The 23,910-nt window shown below is 43.7% G+C and overlaps 3 protein-coding genes across 3 annotated transcripts in view; all 3 read right to left on the reverse strand.

Annotated features, from left to right (window-relative positions):
• The window catches only part of LOC123481850 (transmembrane and coiled-coil domain protein 3-like), a 43,764-nt gene extending 41,766 nt beyond the window's left edge, over positions 1-1,998 (reverse strand). The window contains exon 1 of the mRNA XM_045207356.1: positions 1,830-1,998. Coding sequence (XP_045063291.1) covers positions 1,830-1,874 — 45 coding nt within the window. The 5' untranslated portion in view covers positions 1,875-1,998. The remainder of the gene's footprint in view (positions 1-1,829) is intronic.
• A 4,366-nt stretch (positions 1,999-6,364) lies between these two features.
• On the reverse strand, positions 6,365-7,845 carry LOC121579015 (NADH dehydrogenase [ubiquinone] 1 alpha subcomplex subunit 12). The gene is made up of 4 exons (XM_041893305.2): positions 7,730-7,845; positions 7,262-7,344; positions 6,937-7,024; positions 6,365-6,668 (listed from the first exon to the last, which is right to left on the reverse strand). Exons 1-4 carry the CDS (start codon positions 7,816-7,818, stop codon positions 6,494-6,496), a joined length of 435 nt encoding a protein of 144 aa, XP_041749239.2. The 5' UTR covers positions 7,819-7,845; the 3' UTR covers positions 6,365-6,493.
• A 2,050-nt stretch (positions 7,846-9,895) lies between these two features.
• Positions 9,896-23,910, reverse strand: part of LOC123481826 (FYVE, RhoGEF and PH domain-containing protein 6-like) — a 28,682-nt gene continuing 14,667 nt past the window's right edge. The window contains exons 4-20 of the mRNA XM_045206942.1: positions 23,174-23,241; positions 23,000-23,030; positions 21,172-21,323; positions 20,835-20,991; positions 20,545-20,632; positions 14,490-14,540; positions 14,315-14,373; positions 14,147-14,218; positions 13,993-14,061; positions 13,716-13,799; positions 13,548-13,627; positions 13,325-13,427; positions 13,007-13,150; positions 12,767-12,869; positions 12,379-12,605; positions 12,136-12,284; positions 9,896-11,926 (exon numbers count right to left, since the gene is read on the reverse strand). Of these exons, the coding sequence (XP_045062877.1) occupies positions 11,890-11,926; positions 12,136-12,284; positions 12,379-12,605; positions 12,767-12,869; positions 13,007-13,150; positions 13,325-13,427; positions 13,548-13,627; positions 13,716-13,799; positions 13,993-14,061; positions 14,147-14,218; positions 14,315-14,373; positions 14,490-14,540; positions 20,545-20,632; positions 20,835-20,991; positions 21,172-21,323; positions 23,000-23,030; positions 23,174-23,241 (1,674 nt within the window). The 3' untranslated portion in view covers positions 9,896-11,889. The remainder of the gene's footprint in view (positions 11,927-12,135; positions 12,285-12,378; positions 12,606-12,766; positions 12,870-13,006; positions 13,151-13,324; positions 13,428-13,547; positions 13,628-13,715; positions 13,800-13,992; positions 14,062-14,146; positions 14,219-14,314; positions 14,374-14,489; positions 14,541-20,544; positions 20,633-20,834; positions 20,992-21,171; positions 21,324-22,999; positions 23,031-23,173; positions 23,242-23,910) is intronic.

Genomic DNA, 23,910 nt, shown 5'->3' on the forward strand with positions numbered 1-23,910 from the left:
GTAGTGTAACTAGTGTGTGTGTGTGTTTGTGTGTATGTGTGTGTGTGACAGACAGTGCATGTATGAGTGCATGCTGGCTGTCCGCCTGATGGCCAAATTGCGGTGAAATTGTAATCAGAGTACGTTGGCTGGAAAAAAGATATTGTTCCCATGGTAACACATCATGACGGACAGGTCGGAGAGTGTTTTCATCAACTGAACATTAGGGGATGTGGGGGGTGATGACTGAAGTGTATGACGGGGATCGGGTGAGGTAGTGCGGTGAGAGCTAATTATCACTAATGTACTGGTTTTGGAGTCTTGTGGTTGTTTTCTAATTAGGAGCACAACCAGAAAGGCTGACTAGTATTCTCACCAGATGAACCTCACACAGCATCAGCCCAGAAGTGAAATTCAGCTGCTGGTGGGGGGCAGGGGGGGTCACAGCAGGCTGGCTGGGTTGTGTAATGCAGTACCCCCCCGTGTGTGTGTGAGTGTGAGCACTGGGTGAAGCGAGCACTAAATGTTTACCCAACACAATCTCACGGAGGCACACACACACACCACTAACGAGCTAAAACAATAAGACCTTGTTGACACTACATCAGAGATATGTCCTCCAGTTACCCACCACCTACTATGGGATAAACATCACCAAAGAGAGCAGTAAAACTGACCAAGGCCTCCAAGCTCCTCGTATCTAAGGCAACGAGTTACTAAGGCGTTTCCATGGCATCTAATATTTATTCAGGTAAGAGTTTAAGGACTTCTATTATTAGAGTTTCTGTACGCACACTTAGAGAGGTTGGGTATAGAAAGAATTAAACATTAGTCTAACACACACACACACAAAGTAACCCAATGTAGCCCTAACATAAAGGTGATGGTATATCTCCATGGTACAGAGAGACAGCATCAGCATAGCCATGGTCAGCATTACCAGACTACTACTGACAAACCTTATACCTGCCTCTCTACTATAACTCTCATTCTCTCCCTCTCTGTCTCTTTTTTCTCGTTAGTGGTCGGTGGCAAGACTGACAGGAAGAGAGTCATTATCCACACAAACACACATCTCAGCACAATGACAACAACTACCACAAGCCATAGGCCAGTCAGGAGGCACTGCTCAGCACTCACACAGGATCCAGGAATATGATCTCATTCTAACACAGAGACATATAGTCAACATCATTGTAATGGGACGTCCATGGTGATGGAGAGACACAAACACAGGATCACCCCAGCTACAGTAGGGCACAGAGCCACGTCAGGTATAACTAACTACATGTATATGTACCACCGGGGAGAGGGAGAGAGAGAGAGAGAGAGGAGAGAGAGAGAGAGAGAGAGAGGTTAATGATGGGGTCTGGATAACTAAAAGCAGATCACTGATCTATGACTGACTGGTTTTAAAGACATCCCTCTGGCATTATGCAAGCAGCATAGTACAACTATACGTGTGCACACACACACACACACAAACACACACACACAAACACACCACACACACACACACACACACAAACACACCACACACAGGGGCAGGACACAACACGTCTGCCACAACATCAAACTGTCAAACATAACCTCTCCCTGCTTTGCTCTTTTTCTGTAACACTACCGTCCGTTTACCTGTTGTTTACGTTTACCCTAATGTCGCCACACACACACAGCTCCTCATGTGGTACAGGTCAAAGTCTTCGCATGAACTGCAGTCAGTATAAACACACAGCTGACAGCATACGACTACAGTTCTGACTTCATTAAGACCGGAAATAGCTTGGAGACTGAAATGCCTTGAGACATATAGTCTCAATCTCAGACACACACACACACACACACCCTACCTCTGTGACGTGGATGAGTGGGATGGTCGTGAAGTACTTCTTCATCTCTCCTCTTCCTCAGCGTTAAGGGTCAGAGTGTGTGAAGTCAAAGTTCATTCCTACGAGCTTCAGAAGACACTCAGTGATCATCAAAGAGCTGGCAGCCTTTTAGAGGAACAGCCACTGGGGGAGGAGTGTGTGTGTGGTTTCCCTCTGGCTCTGGTGAAAGCCCTTCCTTCCTGTCAGTGGAGATAAAGATGTGCTGTCACAAGGCCCGGCTCGGACTTCCCTAACCAACACCCTAAAAATCCAAGGATACACTCCTACACACACACACACACACTCTGAGCCACTGTTCCCTTCCGCACCAGGTGCTACTGAACTGCTGTCAGTCTGCTGTCTTGTTCTGTCATGTCCTGAGGTGCGTTCAGCAGTCTGTTCTGTACTGTTCTGTTCTGCATGGTTCTGCCCTGTTCCTGAGTTCCTGAGGGGTTGGGAGAGACGCCCTTATAAGGCAGTAACCAGCCCCAGCCTGAGGTCTCTGATTCTTATCACCCTCCCCCTCCCTCCTTGGCCCGCCCAGGCACGCTTCATCACAGCAATCATTCATTACCTCTGAGGCCAATCAGCAACCAGAACAGCAGGCTGAGAGGTAGTAGGGATGTCCCACAGGTTAGGAGAGGGAGGGAGGGAGGGAGGGAGGGAGGGAGGGAGGGAGGGAGGGAGGGAGGGAGGGAGGGAGGAGGGAGGGAATACAGGACCTCCATATACTGCTGTCAGTATAGAATTGGTAAAGTTAGTGAAGTAATCTCTCCCCCTGCTCTGTCTCAGTGGTGAATACGTTCAGACAGAGACGTTAATCTGCACAGCCCTAGATAACAGCCGGCCCAGGCCTCTGTGTGTGTGTGTGTGTGTGTGTGTGTGTGTGTGTGTGTGTGTGTGTGTGTGTGTGTGTGTGTGTGTGTGTGTGAGAGAGTGTGTGTGTGAGTGAGTGTGTGTGTGTGTGTCTCAACGCAACTGGGCTCTGCTCCCACTCCCACACCTATTCAAATATACCCTCCCAACTATCATTCACTAAGGCTAAGCCCACTTGTCTCTGAGAACCATACAGTGTGTCCTTTTCTCCCTGTCTCTCTCAGAGCCAATTAAGAGCTGAGACACACAGGGGAGGTGAACACAACAGGGCCAGAGGTATTTTTACAGCACTGTGCTCAAGAGGAAGTCTAAAGGCCTGAAAACCCTACAAATAAAAGATTTGACGCCCCGCCCCCTCTCACCCATTAAACATCTACAGCGTCGGGAGGCTTGTCTCCCTGTCCAGGAAATACAACAGACACATCATATATCATCTCCAGAGGAATACAGACATGAATAAGATATGGAGAGAAGGAACAACAGAAGAGACAAAGTTAGGAGTGGGGGAGGAATGAGAGTATAGGGGTGATAAGGAAAGAGAATGAAGCAGAAACAGAGGGAGTGAAAAGAAAAGAGGGAGTATGCTCAGAAGGGATAGAATGGACAGACAGACAGGTGGTGAGATGAGGGAAGAGGGATGAGGGTACCAGGGGGCAGAGGGGAGAGGGATGCATCTGCTCTAAAATGAGCCCCTATATTCCCTCTGGTGCCCAGCTGGCATCACCACCAACACAGCTGCCACCTCATTATACACACACACACACACACACGAAGAGGAATAGAGAGATTGGAATAGAGAGAGAGAGAGAGAGAGAGAGAGAGAGAGAGAGAGAGAGAGAGAGAGAGAGAGAGAGAGAGAGAGAGAGAGAGAGAGAGAGAGATTTGCAGAGAGAAAATGGAGAGCAAGGTGAGAGATGTGTTGAGTGTTCACTGACCTTATCATTAGCCACAAGGAAGTATTGCCATGGCAGTGCAAGTCCTCTCACTTAACTCAGATGCCATTTTACTCCATTTACACAAATGATGACTCAGAGACACTAGCTAAAACACCAGTGACACAGCTCTGATATCCTAAACACACTATACCTAACCAACCAAACAAGGCAGACTCGTGTTACTTTACAGCAGGTTCTGATAAACCCTAAACCCTCTATATTAATCCCTTAGACCTTTAGCACCAGGAGCTTCAACCCACTGAGCGACAAGTTGGAAACACATTTAAACGCCCTAGTCAATTCAAACACCTTCCAGTCAAGGCGATAAAGCTCTGCCGCAAGGCGCCAAAAGATTACTCAGGATCATTAAGAGATTGTCCCCCGGTCCCCTCCTGGTGCCTATGTGACTAGCTTCCAAATGATAGCCCGTCCCATTCTAGAACTGCTGACTTGTGGCAATGTTATTTCACATTAACAAAGAGCTTCTCAACAACAGCCAAGTGCTCATGAATTTCATTTGACTGAATTTTGGTATAGCTGAGGTGTGAGTGGAATGCCGACTATGACTTCAATTGCAGAATAAATCAGGGGACACAGTGACCCCAGGTGGATGGATCAGTCATTACAGGTCTTCCTGAGAGTGATAGAAAGCATAAAGGAGAAAATGATGTGGCCCCTTTCCAATAACTATTTAAAGGCCCAGTGCAGGCAAAAACGTGATATTCCTGTGTTTTATATATATTTCCACACTATGAGGTTGGAATAATACTGTGAAATTGTGAAAATTATGACAATGCCCTTTTAGTGTAAGAGCTGTTTGAAAAGACCGCCTGAAATTTCAGCATGTTTTGGTGGGATGCAGTTTTGGCCTGCCTGGTGACATCACCAGTTGGTAAATTAGTTACTGGACCAATAAGAAAGATAGTTCCAAACCTCTCTGCCAATAACAGCTAGCTGAAAATGTTCCCCTCCCAACTCAGACCACTCCCAGAGAGTGCTAGCAAAATTCTTGCTTGAGAAATTGATCTTTGCTAAGAAGCAATTTTTCATGTTTATGGTCACAGATTCAAGAATGGCTGAAAAATCACAACAATTATCTCAAATTAACCCTCCAAATAGCACTGTTGGTAGATTTGGAAAACCATTGTCAATCAATCAACAATATAATAACACTTTTAGTAAAAATATGTATCTTACAATCTGTATATACTATGCGATTAGACAGGTTCAGAATTTATGTGAAACATCACAGCACAGTTGAAAAATATATGGCACATGGAAATCATAAGAGGGCGGTTTATGGAGATAGGTGGGATGGACTGAGAGTTGCTGAGGGGTGGGTTTAAAAGCTCATGTTCTATAATAGTTATGACTGAAAACACTATGTATAATGTATAAGTACTATCTATCTAGATATCAAAATATCAAATTACTTTATTATTGCTATGTAACTACTGTAAAAATAAATAAAAAACTAAGCTTATTTTTTTTGTTGACCATTTTAATTGAAAACAATCACAGTATGGTACTTAATTGTTACCCAGAAATGATTTGATATAGAGATAAAAAAGGCTGCATTGGACCTTTAACACACATCCTTCCTTCCTCTCTCCCTTGAAGTAAGCACTGAAGTAATGTCAGTTCAGTGAGGGGGCATTTAAAAATGATTCAAACAGCCATAGAAAGGGATAGAGAGACTGACCTCATCCTCTTCCTCTTCACTGACCCCATGGCCAAATAGCATTGACAGCGTAAACCTTCTCATCTAACAGCCCGGACCGCTGGAAGCAAAGGCAGCGTTAGCATACCGGTAAACCCTGAGTAAACAAGCTGCTTCTGAAAATATGAATGTCCTTACTATGGTACAGACTACAGTAGAATAGCTATTATGACACCTACAAGTAGATAAACTGGGCATTTTTCCCAGTGCTATGGTCAAAGATCTACTTAAATGCCATATGAAAAGATTAACCAGGGACTAATACAGTATTTCTTTTCTGCACCACCAAGGATGGTCAAACTATAGTCTTAACTTCACATTCATTTTAGTCATTTAGCAGACGCTCTTATCCAGAGCGACTTACAGTTGGTGAGTGCATACATTTTCATACTGGCCCCCCGTGGGGTAGAGAATTGTCTGCCCAACTCACAGATTGGTACTAGATTGAGAAACACTGCTTATATATTGGGATATGGCTATGATATAACTTTTACCTTCAGTCAGTAGTCCAGAATGGGCCACAAGCCGAGAAGAGTCAACTCACCTCTCATAGCGCAGCAGAGTCCCTGAGAGGACAGAGGGACAGGAGCTGGGTGTGAGTGTCTGTCTGCCTGTGTGAATGTGACACCCTGCCCATACTATCACCCTGATGTGATGGTCATCTGATAGCCAGTCAGCACAGACATGCTCCTAGTAACCCCATGTGAAATACTGCAGACTTTTCTCAGCTCAGCAATATCCTGCTGTCTGCAACACACACACACACACACACAAATCAGACTAACACCCTCAGAGAAACTGCAAAAAATATTACCTAATAATCTGCCCCTCAGCAATGGGCCAGTCTCAGTCAGTCTTAAAAAACCTCTCAGACAAACTCATGTTGCTAACATTTTTGTCAGACTCGTGGAGAGCTGGTCATTAGTCAGCCAACTAGTCACTAGTGACATAACAGCCCACAGTTTCACACAAAGACTGAGTCAGTGTCCATATAGATTAGATTTTATTTAGAAGCAAAGATGTGCTGGTGAATGCACACACAGGAAATCACACTCATCATTTACAGAACAAGGTCACGGGTCAGAGGTTGAAAGTCAGGTCGGGTCACAGCTGGGTCACTGAGCCTTGGGGGGCACCCACTCGTGGATCTTCTTGCGGGTGGTGGAGTAGGGCACGTATGCTTGGGCCGAACCACTCACGTTGAACTGGTGGACCTCCGCCAGGAACTTCTTGGGCGTAGGGGGGTGTGTGGTGGGGGGGTTGTCTGTCATACAGTGCAGCCAGCGATGCCTGAGGAGATTTAAGATTGGGAGTTAGCATCAGGTACTCATTTCATCAATAGGCTAGTTCATCAATAGAAGGTTCCTAGACGGTAAAAACATCATTAAGACACCAGTACATCAACTCAATGAGTACTACCCAGATCTGTTACAATTCCATATCCATAACTTTAGGTCAGCAATTTTACTATGAAGGCCAATATCTCCAACATGGCAATGGCCCAGTCACTGAGATAGAGGCAACTCTACCTGTGTCAAACTAAGTAAGATGTATTTACCATTCAGCGGGCACCATGCTGCCATCCACCTCCCACATGGTGTTCTTTCCATTCATCTCTGTAGTGTAAATCACCCAGCGGTGACGACCTGACAAGGAGGGGAGGAGAGGTGTTACTCTGAGTACACTACAGGTCTTTAACAGCCCTCTCTACCACACCTCTATTACTTGATTTCCCCATAGTCTGACCAATCAACCCCATATGGAAAATATAAAATGTTCTACGCTAACTACATTCAGAGATAATATGATGATCCTCACTGCAATACATAGCCTACGGCCATTACTGGTAATGGGGGCATTAGTTTCGGTCTGTTTGACCTTACCAAAAAAGTAGCGTGTGTCCTCAAAGTACTTGTTTCCATACTTGTCCACGCCAATCAGCGCTCCCGTTTTCACATCATTTGCCCTGTAACAAAATCAGTCACCACAAGTAAGATAACTAGCCAGCTAGTCCATTAGCCCATCCACTAGCACTATGTCTAATTTGTCAGACTGGATAGAGATCAGAGATCACACAATCAAGTAGCCTTGAAACAGTTCCATGTTAAAACACTGGTCTTTTTTTATTCGTTTAAATGAATATTCAACAGAGCGTGAGCTTTTAAACAGAGCAGTGAGTCCGTTTGTTTACCAACTTAGCCAGCTACAGTAGTTAGGAAAGGCAAGTTAGTTAGCAGGTTGCCTGTCGACCGGGACCACGCTTATTTCTCTCGAGTAAATGCATTGAAAGTAACGACAACCACCTCTATAGATTACAAAGCACATAATTGTTATATTGCTCTTATACTGACCTGAATAACTGAACAAATAAGCCTTTCACACCACCGTGACCTCCTAACTGTCCCAAAGCCCTTCGAACGACATGTATATACTCCGCCATTTTCAGACGGGACTGATTTGGGCATAGGACACTGTTGTACATGTAAATACATTCGTGCTGAAACGCTCCCTGGTCCACAACAATTCCGCCCATTGTTTCAAGCAGTAGTCTATGAACAGCATTTCAAGCAGTTTCAAGCACTGTTTCTCTTCTATTCTGTGATGACAGACATAGAACACCGTAGTAAGAAAATGCTACCACCTAACTGTCCATTTTGAAGTGTCTCAATATTGAGAAAACAATTTGATGACAGGCCGGGTAACCTATTGTAAATAAAATAAATAAATAAAAATAATGCAACCATGCTAACAGTCTTTTCTCAAGTGTCTCTTACTTGGGAGCTAAATGTGATGACTATTATAGAAACATTCAAGAAGCTAACTGTCCTGTTTCAAGTCTCTTTAGAAGCTAAATGTAATAACATACCAATTAGTTATAATAACATGCTACTAAAATATGGATAATAGTAATACATTAAAAAAAATACTTACATACAGTGCCTTCAGAAAGTATTCACACCCCTTGACTTTTTCCACATTTTGCTGTGTTACAGATTTTGTGTCACTGGCCTTCACACAATACACCACAATGTCAAAGTGGAATTATGTTTGTAGACATTTTTACAAATTAATTAAAAATGAAAAGCTGAAATGTCTTGAGTCAATAAGTATTCAACCCCTTTGTTATGGCAAGCCTAAGTTCAGGAGTAAAAATGTGCTTAACAAGTCACATAATAAGTTGCATGGACTCAATCTGTGTTTAATAATAGTGTTTAACTGCTCAGGGATTTCATCATGAGGCCAATGGTGACTTTAAAACAGTTACAGAGTTTAATGGCTGTGATAGGAGAAAACTAAGGATGGATCAACAACATTGCAGTTACTCCACAATACTAACCTAAATGAAAGAGTGAAAAGAAGGAAGCCTGTACAGAATAAAAATATTACAAAACATGCATCCTGTTTGCAATAAGTCACTAAAGTAAAACTGCAAAAAATAAATTAACTTTATGTCCTGAATACAAAGCGTTATGTTTGGGGAAAATCCAACACAACACATCACTGAGTACCACCCATTTTCAAGCATGGTGGTGGCTACAGCATGTTATGGGTATGCTTGTCATCGGCAAGGACTAGGGGCGGCAAGGACTAGGGAGTTTTTTAAGATAAAAATAAATAGAATAGAGTTAGGCACAGGCAAAATCCTAGAGCAAAACCTGGTTCAGTCTGTTTTCCAACAGAAACTGGGAGACAAATTCACCTTTCAGCAGGACAATAACCTAAAAGACAAATTGCTTACCAATACGACATTGAATGTTCCAGAGTGGCCTAGTTACAGCTTTGACTTAAACCAGCTTGAAATTCTATGGAAAGTCTTGAAAATGGCTGTCTAGCAATGATCAACAACCAACTTGACAGAGCTTGAAGAATTTTAAAAAGAATAATGTGCAAATATTGTACAATATAGGTGTGCAAAGCTCTTAAAGACTTACCCAGAAAGACTCACAGCTGTAATCGCTGCCAAATGTGATTCTAATATGTATTGACTCAGGGGTGTGAATACTTATGTAAATTTCTGTCTTTCATTTTCAATACAATTCCAAAAATGTCTACACACGTTTTCACTTTGTCATTATGGGGTATTGTGTGTAGATGTATGAGAGAGAAAATATATATTTAATCAATTTTGAATTCAGGCTGTAACACAACAAAATGTGAAATAAGTCAAGGGGTATGAATACTTTCTGAAGGCACTGTACATATGCAGAATTATCTTATTCAGAGGAAGAAAAGAGCTGAGTAAACCCACAGAGAGTGGGCGTTGGAGTTGGGGGTAAATATGAGTCATATTTTCAAATACTCTTATCTCCCTCAACACAGCGCTTTGATCACTGAGCTCAAAGCAGAAATAAGACAGCAGAGGGAGACTTCTTTATCAGTGTCAAACTTAAACACACACTTACACCTCAAACACACACACACACATGCACACACATGCAAAGATCCACACCCACAAAGACATGCCTGCACCCACACATCAATCAGTACAATGCAATAAAATTACTCAGTGACAGTAATCTGAGGCTGAAAGATTTATTAACTCCCTCATCCCTTGATGTATCAAAGCATGAAATTAAGTCAAGATGCAAAGTCACTTTCAGAGGTTTTATTAAAAAGTGGTGCCTGAGTTCTGCAGATATATTGTTTACAGACGAGAGACACTGTGGCTTTCTAGTGATTGTGTTTTAGAATGGAGGGACATTTAGTCACTATAAAATATTATCTGTTTTGAGTTATCCCTAATCCTTCTCTGTGTTATAAACTTAATTTCCCATAAGGCCACTTGTCACAATGGTGCAGTACTGCAACCTGATTAGTACATTTGAAGTACAAAATGTAAACTCTAAACAAGTTTCAATGAAAATACATAATGGATATTTACACTGTTTAATATCAGATGGCCAGCCAATGTAGTCACTGTGATAATATAATATCCTAATTCAAAAGAATAGTGAATTAAACAATGCACCACATAATTAAATACAATTTTCTGTATCTATATTATTACAAGATAACTGAGAATATTTAAGGCACTGTCTGGATGTTACTTTATTGCTAGGGAGCATTTCCTAAGGGATACATTTCATTCTCCATTCCATGTCTAGCTCAAAAAACAAACATTATTTTGTAATCTGTCCACTTAATTTTTTTATTTTATTTTTTACAAACGAGGCCTGGATTAAAAGATTCATCCTAATGAATCCAACAAGTCTGTTGTGGCAGTTTAAAACAAACTACAACATGTGCTTTTACAACCATCATGGCATACAATAAAAAAGGTAGCTACTTCTCATGTTTTTTACAAAAGTGACAAAGATACTATCTGTTATCAAATAAATCATATTTCTAAAATCACATAATTATGGACAGTGAGAAATGTACAGTTCTATATAAATATTAGCTCTCGACTTTTACAAAAAAACAGGGTCATTTTATTCTCCCAATTCTACATATTACCCAAGCACCACTTCTGTTGTGGTTGGAGTCTAACAAATACTCTTTAAAAATGCATTTGTTCTATAGGTTGTGTGTAAAATATTTGTCGTTTTCCAGTTTTATCCAGTATACTGCATTATACATGTGGTAGATGTACTGAGTTAAGCCTAACAGAGAACAACAATATAAACCGACCCCTGTAATTTTGCTATATTTCTAAGGAGCAAAATGCTCATCTCCTGTGTCTCTGTGGCACCCTGTTTTTTCACAGTTGAATCCAACCCCCTGCAGCGCACCAGAGAAGCTTCCCTATTCAGAGAGAATACACTGCTTTCTCACCCTTCTTTGTAACTGGTATCCCATCATGCAAGGTTCACACTCTAATCACCATTCCATTTTCCATAATTCATCAATATTACAGTTTAAACTTTTCTTACAATATGTTACATTTCCCAAAGAAAATCACAAAATCCTTTAACTTTTCAAGGATAATGTAAATCAATAGCAATTTACATCAAATAATTTTCAATGACTTTCAAGGCTTTTCGTGGACCGTGGGAACCCCTGTATAAAGTAGCAGGCTGTCCACAGACATTAATTCTGTTAACACTTCCACACCCACACACACGCTTCAGGACATGACCTTTGACCGACAGCTGTGACACATAACTGTTCCATCTAAGATCCAGAGCAGATAGATCTGCAGCCTGTGAGGCTCAATGCGCCCATAACCTCAGAACTCCACTGACAGCAGGGTGGTTTGAAAGGCTGGACCAAGGGCACATTTTCAACGGATCCCAACATTTAGAATGAATGTAATGTAGAGCTGACACAAAGTCCATATTTCCATCAGAAAGACAATGATGTCTGCTCTTCACATCACTGACAATGAGGTCTGCTCTTCACACCACTGGGACTCTGGGGTCTCCTGCTGGGCAGCCAGACCAGTTCATCAGGGCTCGGGTGTGGGGAGTGCTTCCTGAGCTGGTGACCCCTGACGTGTCTAGAGGTCAAGGATCAAAAGGTGTCCTTCAACTGGCTCCAGGGGTAGGACATGAGCTAACTGGTTAAGGTGTTAAAGAATCATGGCCTCCTGGAAAGCCTCTATCCATCTGAGAGAAAATTGAGAAACACAACATTATTGAACTTTACTGAAAGGGCACCTGGGAAACAAACAAACTCATCAATAAACGTTATATTCATAAAATAACTATATGAATGCTTTCCCCCTCCCACGCTCCAGAGTTATCTGTTATAGCATGGTCCCCTCCTGACTGGTTAATACTTTATTGATCCCTAAACCAAAGGGAACTTCCATTACCTCTGTGCAGTGGGGATGTCGTCAGCCTTGAAGATATAAAACAGGGTGTTTTTGTGGTACAGTTTAAACTGCAGCTTCTGGAAAGGGCCACACTTCTCCTCCCGCAGGAAGAAGCCTAGCAGAGGCTGGCTCTCTAGAGCGGCTACGTCCTGGAGAGAGAGAGAGAGAGAGAGACACATGTCACACACACACACACACATACATACACACACAAATGTGACTAGAGTGGCGTAGGTGTGTTACCTCGCTGGCGGCGTAGGTGTACAGGACTTTGTTCTTGATGACGAACCATAGCCTCTTCCATTGCTTCTTGTTGCCCTTTGACCTCTGTAGGTAGCCACTCATGGAGGAGTTCTCTGTGTTTGCAGACACCTCTTTGAGAGCAGCTGGGATCTTCTTCTGTTTCCTGGAGAAAGAGAATCCCCCGGATCTGCCAGTAGGAGACAGCGCCCCAGATGCAACACGGTCACCTAGGAAACACACAAACACACAGCACTTACAAACTCTGACATACATTGTGAATTTACAATAACAAACAACATAGGGTTTAAATCATTACTTACCTTCTTTAATATTTTAAATAGCTAAAATACTTTAATATTTAATATGTATTCATGTAAAAGACGCATACTGTTCTCCTGCAGCTTGACGAAGCAGTGGTCACACACACGAGCCGGCTGGTTCTTCAAGTACTCCAGATAGAACTTATTGGACGAGCACGTCTGACACACCACCTGCAATACACACACAGTGAGTGAGAAAACCCCTACACACACACACACACACAAACACATGCACACACACGTACATACACACACTATGGAGTACAGTGGTGAGCCATTGTAAATGAGGGCCCATGTCCTTTCCTTACCTTCCCGCAGGCTCGGCAGTGGTGGCGTCTCCAGGTGAGGGTGAACTCACAGGTACAGACCATACACATGGTGGCCCTCAGGTCTGGGATCCAGATAGGGGCCTTAGAACCCAGCGGGGCCCCACTGTCACATACACCATCAGCCTACCCAGAGAGAGACCATTACAGCCATTACAAATGGACTGTAGCAAAACTAAACTGACTATGGTAAAGACTGGGAGTGTAACCATATTCAGTCAGTCTAATGAGCTACTTTGGAACAACACATGCTACAAGCACGGTACATGCTCACTCACACAAACACGCACACTGCCTCACCTCCTCTTGACTCCGGCTGGAGATGAAGGTGATCTTCTTCCTGGTGTGGTCGTCTATCGCCGTGGCGATGGCCGCCAGCCACTCATCTCTCTCTGTGGCCGAGCTGCCAGGCAGAAACAATAACAGAAACTTCCATAACATTCCCCAGGTTAACTCATCAGAATGTCCGTAATGTTAGGTAGCACCTTCAGGTGTTCAGGTGTATCAGTGAGCAGGTACTCACCTGGCAGACAGGATGAAGGAACGCTCCACACTCTCAATATTCAGTTCATTCTGATACGCCTCCTGACTGGGCTTACTCACCTGAACACAATAGACAAATGTTTTAGATGTGACTTTAGAAGAGTATTGTCCAGGGTCAATGTGTGTGTTCAACCCTGTCTGTACTCACCTTCATGCCTGCCAGAGAGAGCATGCTGTTGAGTTTATACTGACCAGATTGAACTGGAGTGGTGTACAGAAGAGTGTCATTGAACTAGGGAGAGAGAGACAGATACACACACCACATCAACATACAGATACTTAGGGGGCAATGTTCTAGTCTACAGACTATGTTCGAAGTGAACTATTACAGACTTGACTCTAAATCAACTACAGAACTGTAACAGTAATGGGTCAGGTATCACACTGAGACCTCCACTACCCCAGGGGCCTCAGTCAGTACTCACCAGGAAGAACATCCGTGGCTGCATGACCTTCCTGGACAGCTTCATCAGAGTACCCTCCTTAAGGAACACCTGGAGACAATAAGTGATCACAACAGATGAGATCACAGGTGTGTATGTGTGTGTGTGTGTGTGTGCTATAGTGCTGGACACTCACCCTGCCCGGCTGAACAATCTCATGCTGTCCGTTCAGACTGTACTGAATGTGCATCAGCTTTTGAAAGTTATCCTGAAAGATAGCGATAGATAGACCAAGGTCAGAGATCATTTCATGGGATGCCTTTGGCCAAATTCTCATGTGGATGGACATGGTGTGATGTCTCACCCCTTGTTTCATGATGTCGTTGGCATGGTTGGCCACCTCCTTCACTATGCATAGAGCAGCTGTAAGGTCAAAAGAGCCAACATTATGATTAACATGCTGTGAGAGTGTCTGTGAGAGAGAATGGCATCACACCAGACATTGTCACACACAGCCTAATCAACATTGTTCCACTCACCCTGTGTGTCTTTGTAGTCAGACGAGTCCTCAGGAAGGTTCTTCAGATAATCTGTAGAAGAGCAGGAAGTTACATCAGTCCCAGATCACACTAAATCATGCTATATACAGTATGTTTTACATAAGCAGTATATATATAAAAATAAATAAAAAATACATGTAGAGAACTGTGTCTGCTGTTACACTCTGTGTCCACTAGGTGGCAGAGTGCTGCCGGTGCACTGAATAGTGGGGTCCATGGGATGCCACAGCACCATACCAGTCGGAAGTAGGGGTGCTGAGGGTGCTGCAGCACCCCCTGAAAAATCATAATAATACAATTAAAAAAGATATATATATATAAATACAAATTTAAAAAACTATTTTTTCACAAAAGTAGTGCACTGGGCCTTTGTTAGTATTAGCGGACCGATATTGACCTCTGCAGCACAGGCAAAAACATTTTTTAAGCATCTCTGCTTTGGCAGAAAAGGGTAGTTGTATAATTAAGAACAGTATCTTGTAGTATTCAATCGTTGGAATTGTAAGAGTTGGTGCCCCGTCCCTTTCTCTGCGATTGTCATTCTAATGGAATCCAGAAATAACAAACCCTCTTCAAACATTTACATCAAAAGGTGCAAAGTTATGGGCAAAACATCCACATCAAATTAAATATTTGTATTGATCAAATAACATGGAAAACAACCACTTTTAGTGTAGTATTAATTTACAATCCTTACAAACCACTTAATGTAAATGTACATTACTGTATTTTACATAGGCTGTTCATCTAGGTTTGTACCTGTAGACTTTCCATCTCCATGAAGAAAAACAATGCACAATACAGGAATTGAGTACATTGAAACATCAAGTGGTTTGTGAAGATGTGATGTGATAATGTGACTCAGTTGGTCGAGCATGGCGCTTGCAATGCCAGGATTGTGGGTTCAATTGAAAATATATGCACTCACTACCGTAAGTTGCTCTGGATAAGAGCGTCTACTAAAATGTAAAAGGAATGAATAGACCATTTAGGTTCACATAGAAATAAGTTGCATTTGCAAAGTATTTCAAGAAACTGGAAAACATACAGTACCAGTCATAAGTTAGGACACACCTACTCATTCAAGGGTTTTTCATTATTTTTACTATTTACATTGTAGAATAATAGTAAAGACATCAAAACTATGAAATAACACATATGGAATCATGTAGTAACCAAAAAAGTGTTAAACAAATCAAAATATATTTTATATTTGAGATTCTTCAAATAGCCACCCTTTGCCTTGATGACAGCTTTGCACACTCTTGGCATTCTCTCAACCAGTTTCATGAGGTATTCACCTGGAATGAATTTCAATTAACAGGTGTGCCTTGTTAAAAGTTAATTTGTGGAATTTCTTTCCTTCTTAATGCGTTTGAGCCAATCAGTTGTGTTGTGACAAGGTAGGGTTGGTATGCAGAAGATAGCCCTATTTGGTAAAAGACCAAGTCCATATTATGGCAAGAACAACTCAAATAAGCAAAGAGAAACGACAGTCCATCATTAGTTTAAGACATGAAGGTCAGTGAATCCGATAAATTTCAAGAACTTCGAAAGTTTCTTCAAGTGCAGTTGCAAAAACCATCAAGAGCTATGATGAAACTGGCTCTCATGAGGACCGCCACAGGAAAGGAAGACCCAGAGTTACCTCTGCTGCAGAGGATAAGTTCATTCGAATAACTGCACCTCAGATTGCAGCCCAAATAAATGCTTCACAGAGTTCAAGTATGGGGGTGTCACAGGATTCAATTCTCGGGCCGACTCTATTCTCTGTGTATATCAATGATGTCACTCTTGATGCTGGTGACTCTCAGATCCACCTCTACGCAGACGACACCATTTTGTATACATCTGGCCCTTCATTGGACACTGTGTTAACAAACCTCCAAACGAGCTTCAATGCCATACAACACTCCTTCCGTGGTCTCCAACTGCTCTTAAACGCTAGTAAAACTAAATGCATGCTCTTCAATCGAACGCTGCTTGCACCCGCCTGCCCGACTCGAATCGACACGACAACTACAAATATCTAGGTGTCTGGTTAGACCGTAAACTCTCCTTCCAGAATCACATTAAGCATCTCCAATCCAAAGTTAAATCTAGAATCGGCTTCCTATTTCGCAACAAATCAATCAATTTCAATCAATTTTATTTTATATAGCCCTTCTTACATCAGCTAATATCTCGAAGTGCTGTACAGAAACCCAGCCTAAAACCCCAAACAGCTAGTAATGCAGGTGTAGAAGCACGGTGGCTAGGAAAAACTCCCTAGAAAGGCGAAAGCCTAGGAAGAAACCTAGAGAGGAGCCAGGCTATGAGGGGTGGCCAGTCCTCTTCTGGCTGTGCCGGGTGGAGATTATAACAGAACCATGCCAAGATGTTCAAAAATGTTCATAAGTGACAAGCATGGTCAAATAATAATCAGGAATAAATCTCAGTTGGCTTTTCATAGCCGATCATTAAGAGTTGAAAACAGCAGGTCTGGGACAGGTAGGGGGTTCCATAACTGCAGGCAGAACAGTTGAAACTGGAATAGCAGCAAGGCCAGGCGGACTGGGGACAGCAAGGAGTCACCACGGCCGGTAGTCCCGACGTATGGTCCTAGGGCTCAGGTCTCTCAGTTGGCTTTTCATAGCCGATCATTAAAGAGTTGAAAACAGCAGGTCTGGGACAGGTAGGGGGTTTCGTAGCCGCAGGCAGAACAGTTGAAACTGGAATAGCAGCAAGGCCAGGCGGACTGGGGACAGCAAGGTGTCATCATGCCCGGTAGTCCTGACGTATGGTCCTAGGGCTCAGGTTCTCAGAGAGAAAGAGAGAACGAGAGAATTAGAGAGAGCATACTTAAATTCACACAGGACACTGGATAAGACAGGAGAAGTACTCCAGGTATAACCAACTAACCCCAGCCCCCGACACATAAACTACTGCAGCATAAATACTGGAGGCTGAGACAGGAGCGGTCCGGAGACACTGTGGCCCCATCCGAAGAAAACCCGGACAGGGCCAAACAGGAAGGATATAACCCCACCCACTCCGCCAAAGCACAGCCCCCGCACCACTAGAGGGATATCCCCAACCACCAACTTACAATCCTGAGACAAGGCCGAGTATAGCCCACAGAGGTCTCCACCACAGCACAAACCAAGGGGGGGCGCCAACCCAGACAGGAAGATCACGTCAGTAACTCAACCCACTCAAGTGACGCACCCCTCCCAGGGACGGCATGAAAGAGCACCAGCAAGCCAGTGACTCAGCCCCTGCAACAGGGTTAGAGGCAGAGAACCCCCAGTGGAGAGGGGAACCGGCCCGGCAGAGACAGCAAGGGCTGTTCGTTGCTCCAGCCTTTCCGTTCACCTTCACACTCCTGGGCCAGACTACACTCAATCATATGACCTACTGAAGAGATAAGTCTTCAGTAAAGACTTAAAGGTTGAGACCGAGTCTGCGTCTCTCACATGGGTAGGCAGACTGTTCCATAAAAATGGAGATCTATAGGAGAAAGCCCTGCCTCCCGCTGTTTGCTTAGAAATTCTAGGGACAATTAGGAGGCCTGCGTCTTGTGACCGTAGCGTACGTATTGGTATGTACGGCAGGACCAACTCGGAAAGATAGGTAGGAGCAAGCCCATGTAACGCTTTATAGGTTAACAGTAAAACCTTGAAATCAGCCCTTGCCTTAACAGGAAGCCAGTGTAGGGAAGCTAGCACTGGAGTAATATGATCAAATTTCTTGGTTCTAGTCAGGATTCTAGCAGCCGTATTTAGCACTAACTGAAGTTTATTTAGTGCTTTATCCGGGTAGCCGGAAAATAGAGCATTGCAGTAGTCTAACCTAGAAGTAACAAATGCATGGATTAATTTTTCTGCATCATTTTTGGACAGAAAATTTCTGATTTTTGCAATGTTACGTAGATGGAAAAAAGCTGTCCTTGAAACAGTCTTGATATGTTCGTCAAAACAAAGCCTCCTTCACTCGTAAAACTGACTATCCTTCCGATCCTTGACTTCGGCGATATCATTTACAAAATAGCTTCCAACACTCTACTCAGCAAATTGGATGTAGTCTATCATAGTGCCATCCGTTTTGTCACCAAAGCCCCATATACTACACACCATTGTGACCTGTACGCTCTCGTTGGCTGGCCCTCACTACATATTCGTCGCCAAACCCACTGGCTCCAGGTCATCTATAAATCACTTCTAGGCAAATCCCTGCCTTATCTTAGCTCATTGGTCACCATAGCAACACCCACCCGTAGTCTGCGCTCCAGCAGGTATATCTCACTGGTCATCCCCAAAGCCAACACCTCCTTTGGCCGCCATTCCTTCCAGTTCTCTGCTGCAAATGACTGGAATGAACTGCAAAAATCACTGAAGCTGGAGACACTTATCTCCCTCACTAACTTTAAGCATCAGTTGTCAGAGCAGCTTACCGATCACTGCACCTGTACACAGCCATTCTGAAATGAGCCCACCCAACTACCTCACCCCCATATTGTTATTTACATTGTTATTTATTTTACTCATTTGCACCCCAGTATCTCTATTTGCACATAATCTTCTGCACATCTATCATTCCAGTGTTAATACTAAATTGTAATTATTTTGCACTATGGCCTATTTATTGCCTTACCTCCATAACTTACTACATTTGCACACACTGTATATAGATTTTCTATTGTGTTATTGACTGTACGTTTTGTTTATTCCATATGTAACTCTGTGTTGTTGTTGTTTTTATCGCACTGCTTTGCTTTATCTTGGCCAGGTCACAGTTGTAAATGAGAACTTGTTCTCAACTGGCTTACCTGGTTAAATAAAGGTGGAACAAAATAAAAATAGTAACAGACAAATTTCAACATCAACTGTTCAGAGGAGACTGTGTGAATCAGGCCTTCATGGTCGAATTCCTGCAAATAAACCACTACTAAAGGACACCAATAATAAGAAGAGACTTGCTTGGGCCAAGAAACACGAGCAATGGACATTAGACCGTTGGAAATCTGTCCTTTGGTCTGATGAGTCCAAATTTGAGATTTGTGGTTCCAACCGCAATATCTTTGTGAGACACAGAGTAGGTGAACGGATGATCTCCGCATGTGTGGTTCCCACCATGAAGCATGGAGGAGGAGGTGTGATGGTGTGGGGATGCTTTGCTGTTGACACTGTCTGTGATTTATTTAAAATTCAAGGCACACTTAACCAGCATGGCTACCACAGCATTCTGCAGCGATACGCCATCCCATTTGGTTTGGGCTTAGTGGGCCTATCATTTGTTTTTCAACAGGACAATGACCCAACACACCTCCAGGCTGTGTAAGGGCAATTTGACCAAGAAGGAGTGATGGAGTGCTGCATCAGATGACCTGGCCTCCACAATCACCGACCTCAATCCAATTGAGATGGTTTGGGATAAGTTGGACCGCAGAGTGAAGGAAAAGCAGCCAACAAGTGCTCAGCATATGTGGGAGTGGGTTCCATTATGAAAAAAATTAATGTATGCACTCACTAACTGTAAGTCGCTCTGGATAAGAGCATCTACTAAATGACTAAAGCAGGTGAAGCTGGTTGAGAGAATGCCAAGAGTGTGCAAAGCTGTCATCAAGGCAAAGGGTGGCTACTTTGAAGAATCTCAAATATAAAATATATTTTGATTTGTTAAACACTTTTTTGGTTAGTACATGATTCCGTATGTGTTATTTCATAGTTTTGATGTCTTCACTATTATTCTACAATGTAGAAAATAGTAAAAATAAAGAACAACCCTTGAATGAGTAGGTGTGTCCAAACTTTTGACTGGTACTGTTTATCAAGCAAGTATTTATATATTCCACAAGTATTATCATATTAACTGTTTTGTACAGATAATTATCAGACTCAAGTTACAAATGCTGGTAAACACTCAAATACTTTTAGTTTTTTTTTTATCACACAATCAGTGCATTGGGCCTTTATAGACTCTTCAGAACAGCATTTTTTTATTCATGCATTTCCAGCAATCCCCCCCTTGTGCGTGTATGTGTATGTGTGTGTACCTGTGAGCAGTAGCTGATACTGGGGGATTCTCTGTACAGGTTTCAGCAGGTAGTGCTTCAGAGCCAGGCTGGCACATCGAGGACTCATCTGGGACAGAGTACAGGAGAATTGTCAATCAAATTTGCATACAGTATTAACAGTATACATACACAAATCTAGCTCCACGTCCTTGGCGCTAATGTAGTCTCCAGACTATGGCTTGTTACATCTAAACACTCACACGCACTCTACCACTCTATCATCAACTATGCAGAGAGGAACTTCCTCTGACACACACACAGCTGTTTACCTCAAACTCCCGGACCACAGCGGCGAAGCCAGGGTTTTTCCTACATTGTTCATCCAGCATAGCCACGTTGTTGTCAAACTGGCGGATGTAGGTGGAGTACATCTTCAGGTACGGCCCCTTCTGAACAAAGATGTCTGCCAGTCTCTGGTGGTCCCCCCTACACAGGAGAGAGAGCGGTGAGAGGGGCAGGGGAAAGAGAGGCAGAGGGTGGGAGATGGTCATTGTTAGACCTCATATCTGTGGTCTGGTCTGAGTTCAGGTGTCCACAGCTTGGCATGGTCAGTTGAGGTTTATATCGCTGGTGCTGGCCTGTGACTGATAATGATGACGTGCATACCAGTGGGCCACTCTCTCCTCTAGCTCCCGGAGCAGGTCTCGGTTGAGCTGGTATAGTTGGGGCAGATAGTAGAGGATCTGGGTTAGAATACGCTCTTCAACCACCGGCTTGCCATTCTGACGCGTCGCCTTGGCAACTGCGTCCCGGAAATCCTGCAGGGAGGGAGTGGGTTAATGTTGACAGACGAATGAGGGGAACTGACACAGCGACAACAGGGTGGTGGGAGACTAATTAACACACGCACAGCTGCAGGGTGGAGAGACGTTACACAGTACAGCACAGGAACACCTGGTTATCACCTCGTAAACATGCCTCCCACTGCATCATACACACACACACACACACACACACACAACTGAGTCAGCACTCTCACACTGCCCAGTGAGCCAACACACACATCCAGGTGGAAGGAAGTGGTGAGACAACCAGGGCAGGGTCCCAATGTCCTGCTGAACACTCTCACACAACCACAGCCCCACACCCACAATGATACACGCACAGCTGCAGTGTGTGAAGGACCGAAACATGTATCCCTAGAAAACATGTCAAAAGTCAAGTCAAAATATAATGCATCACATTATTGTACACAATATATCAAATGAGAACCATCCTATAGGTTATAGGGGAGGACTTCAGTGTGAAACCAAAATAAACACTTTTTGCATAGCAACAGGCACACACTAACACACACACAGGATTAGCCGAAGCATTTCTAAGTCTGGGGGTCCTCTACTCTCTCACTGCAGGAAGCAGCTGTTCTGTGGTCAGGGGCAGCCATGGAGACTGGAGAATGTGATTTGACTTCTTTCTTTAAGTCTCCCTCTCCACACTCTACTGTGTCTCTCACCCAATCTCTCATCTCTCTCCCTCTCTCTCATGCCCAGCCCCATATTCAAAATGAATCCCATAGTGGGTCCTACTTAAGGCAGACAGGCAGGGGGACACTTGACCCTGAGTATGTGTGTGTGTGTGTGTACCTGGGATTCCCCTTTCTGACAGTCTGAAAGCGACTCCCAAGAGGAAATCTAATGTCGACCCTGCAGCCATCTCAGACAAATTTCAAATGAGTTTAGAGAGATTTTAGAGGCTGTGCGAGACAAATAAAGGCTGGATTAAATCATTTTTCCTTTAAATAAAAAAACATTGAAAACAAACACACAGTCTACCTTCCGCTGCAAAATCAAGCCCAGGACAGCTTGGCCTGGCTGGCACAGTTGACCTCCTCAGCCTGACACAGCCCAGTATACCAGACCAGCACAGTAATCACCACAACACCACCACTGTGAGTTAACAAGCCTAGACTCATCAGAGCTCCCACACACACCTGTCACCTCCCCCTGAGACCAACATCAAAGCACCCAGCTCTGTCGTCACGGTTACCTGCTTCACTTTTCACCCCAACAGGCAGAGAGCAGGGACGGTATTCCTCCCACCAAGCAGGAGTAGCGAGCTAGCACAGCCGGTAGTTAAATATAATGAAACAACTCTAGCCTATGTTTCCACTCCATAAAAATCCATCACTTGAAAGTTGAAACTAGCAATACATGCTTGACTCCTTGGCTTCCTTTATGATTTAGAAAATTAGAGTCTCAAATTAGAGTCTCAGTGTTTGCCACTGACCCTGCTAAGTGTAATACCTCCCAGGAACAACAACAACAACAACAACAACAACAGTGCTATCAGAGACAACTCCACTGCTGAACACTGCTGCCTCAGGGACTGGGGAGAAAGGCAACACAGCTCAGCTAGTCGAAGGCTTGCTGAGTAACACCAGATAACACACAGATATGGTCCTCATCAAAAGCTCAGAGGCTTAACTGATACTTACTATGTGAAGAAGCTTCAGGACGTCCACAAACCTGGAGGGAGAGGAGGCGGGTGGAAAACATCGTTATATGACAAAACAAGACACCCACCGCTAAGCAAAAGAACGACTCTGTGGAATATTCTCATGATAAAGTCATTGATTGGGTGTGTGTGTGTGTGTGTCTCGGGTACTCACACTTTCTCGGAGCTCATGATCTCCTGGGCGATGTGCACCACCTTTTTCCTCTTCACCTCATCCTCCTGCTGGAACGACAGACAGACAGTCAGTCAGATAGAGAAAAACAGAGCATTCAGTCAATGTCATGAAAAAAGCTAGCTAGCCATATTCTAAACTGTGCAGACATACTTCCACGTACCAGGTCACTGCAGCCCACCATCTCAACTGTTCTGCTATAGTATGCATAGGCACAATCATCTGGCCATTTGCTGTTTCTAAACAGACACTCAACAGAGATGATGTCCGAAAGCAGAGCTGCCGTTTCACACGTCTCTTTCCCTCTCTACTCTCTATCCACTTCAGCTATCTTCTCTGCTAGTGAGTGGTCTGGGATGGAAATGAGGCGGTCTCATTTCGGTGTCTTAATTTGGACAGTGGCCTTGCCCTTGCGTGACTGAAGGGGCCTCCTGCTCCTAATTGTGTGTGTGTGTGTGTGTGTGTGTGCTCGTGCGTTTGTTTGTTAGAGACACAGGCTTTTAGAGTATCATGCACAGGGTCAGACAGGACAAAGCCATCAGCCATTTTCAGAGTTATTTCTGCCCCCTAAACCCTCTATGTCTGACACCCTAACCCCCCTCACACAGAATGACAGCTCCATCATCACAAGCAGGCACAGTGTGATATCCCCCGCCTGCCCTTCTTTCCTCCATAGAGCCCTGTGCCAGACCTGTTTTACACACAGGGCCCAGAACCCA

The sequence above is a fragment of the Coregonus clupeaformis genome, chromosome 24 (genome assembly GCF_020615455.1).
Source record: "Coregonus clupeaformis isolate EN_2021a chromosome 24, ASM2061545v1, whole genome shotgun sequence".
NCBI lineage: Eukaryota > Metazoa > Chordata > Actinopteri > Salmoniformes > Salmonidae > Coregonus > Coregonus clupeaformis.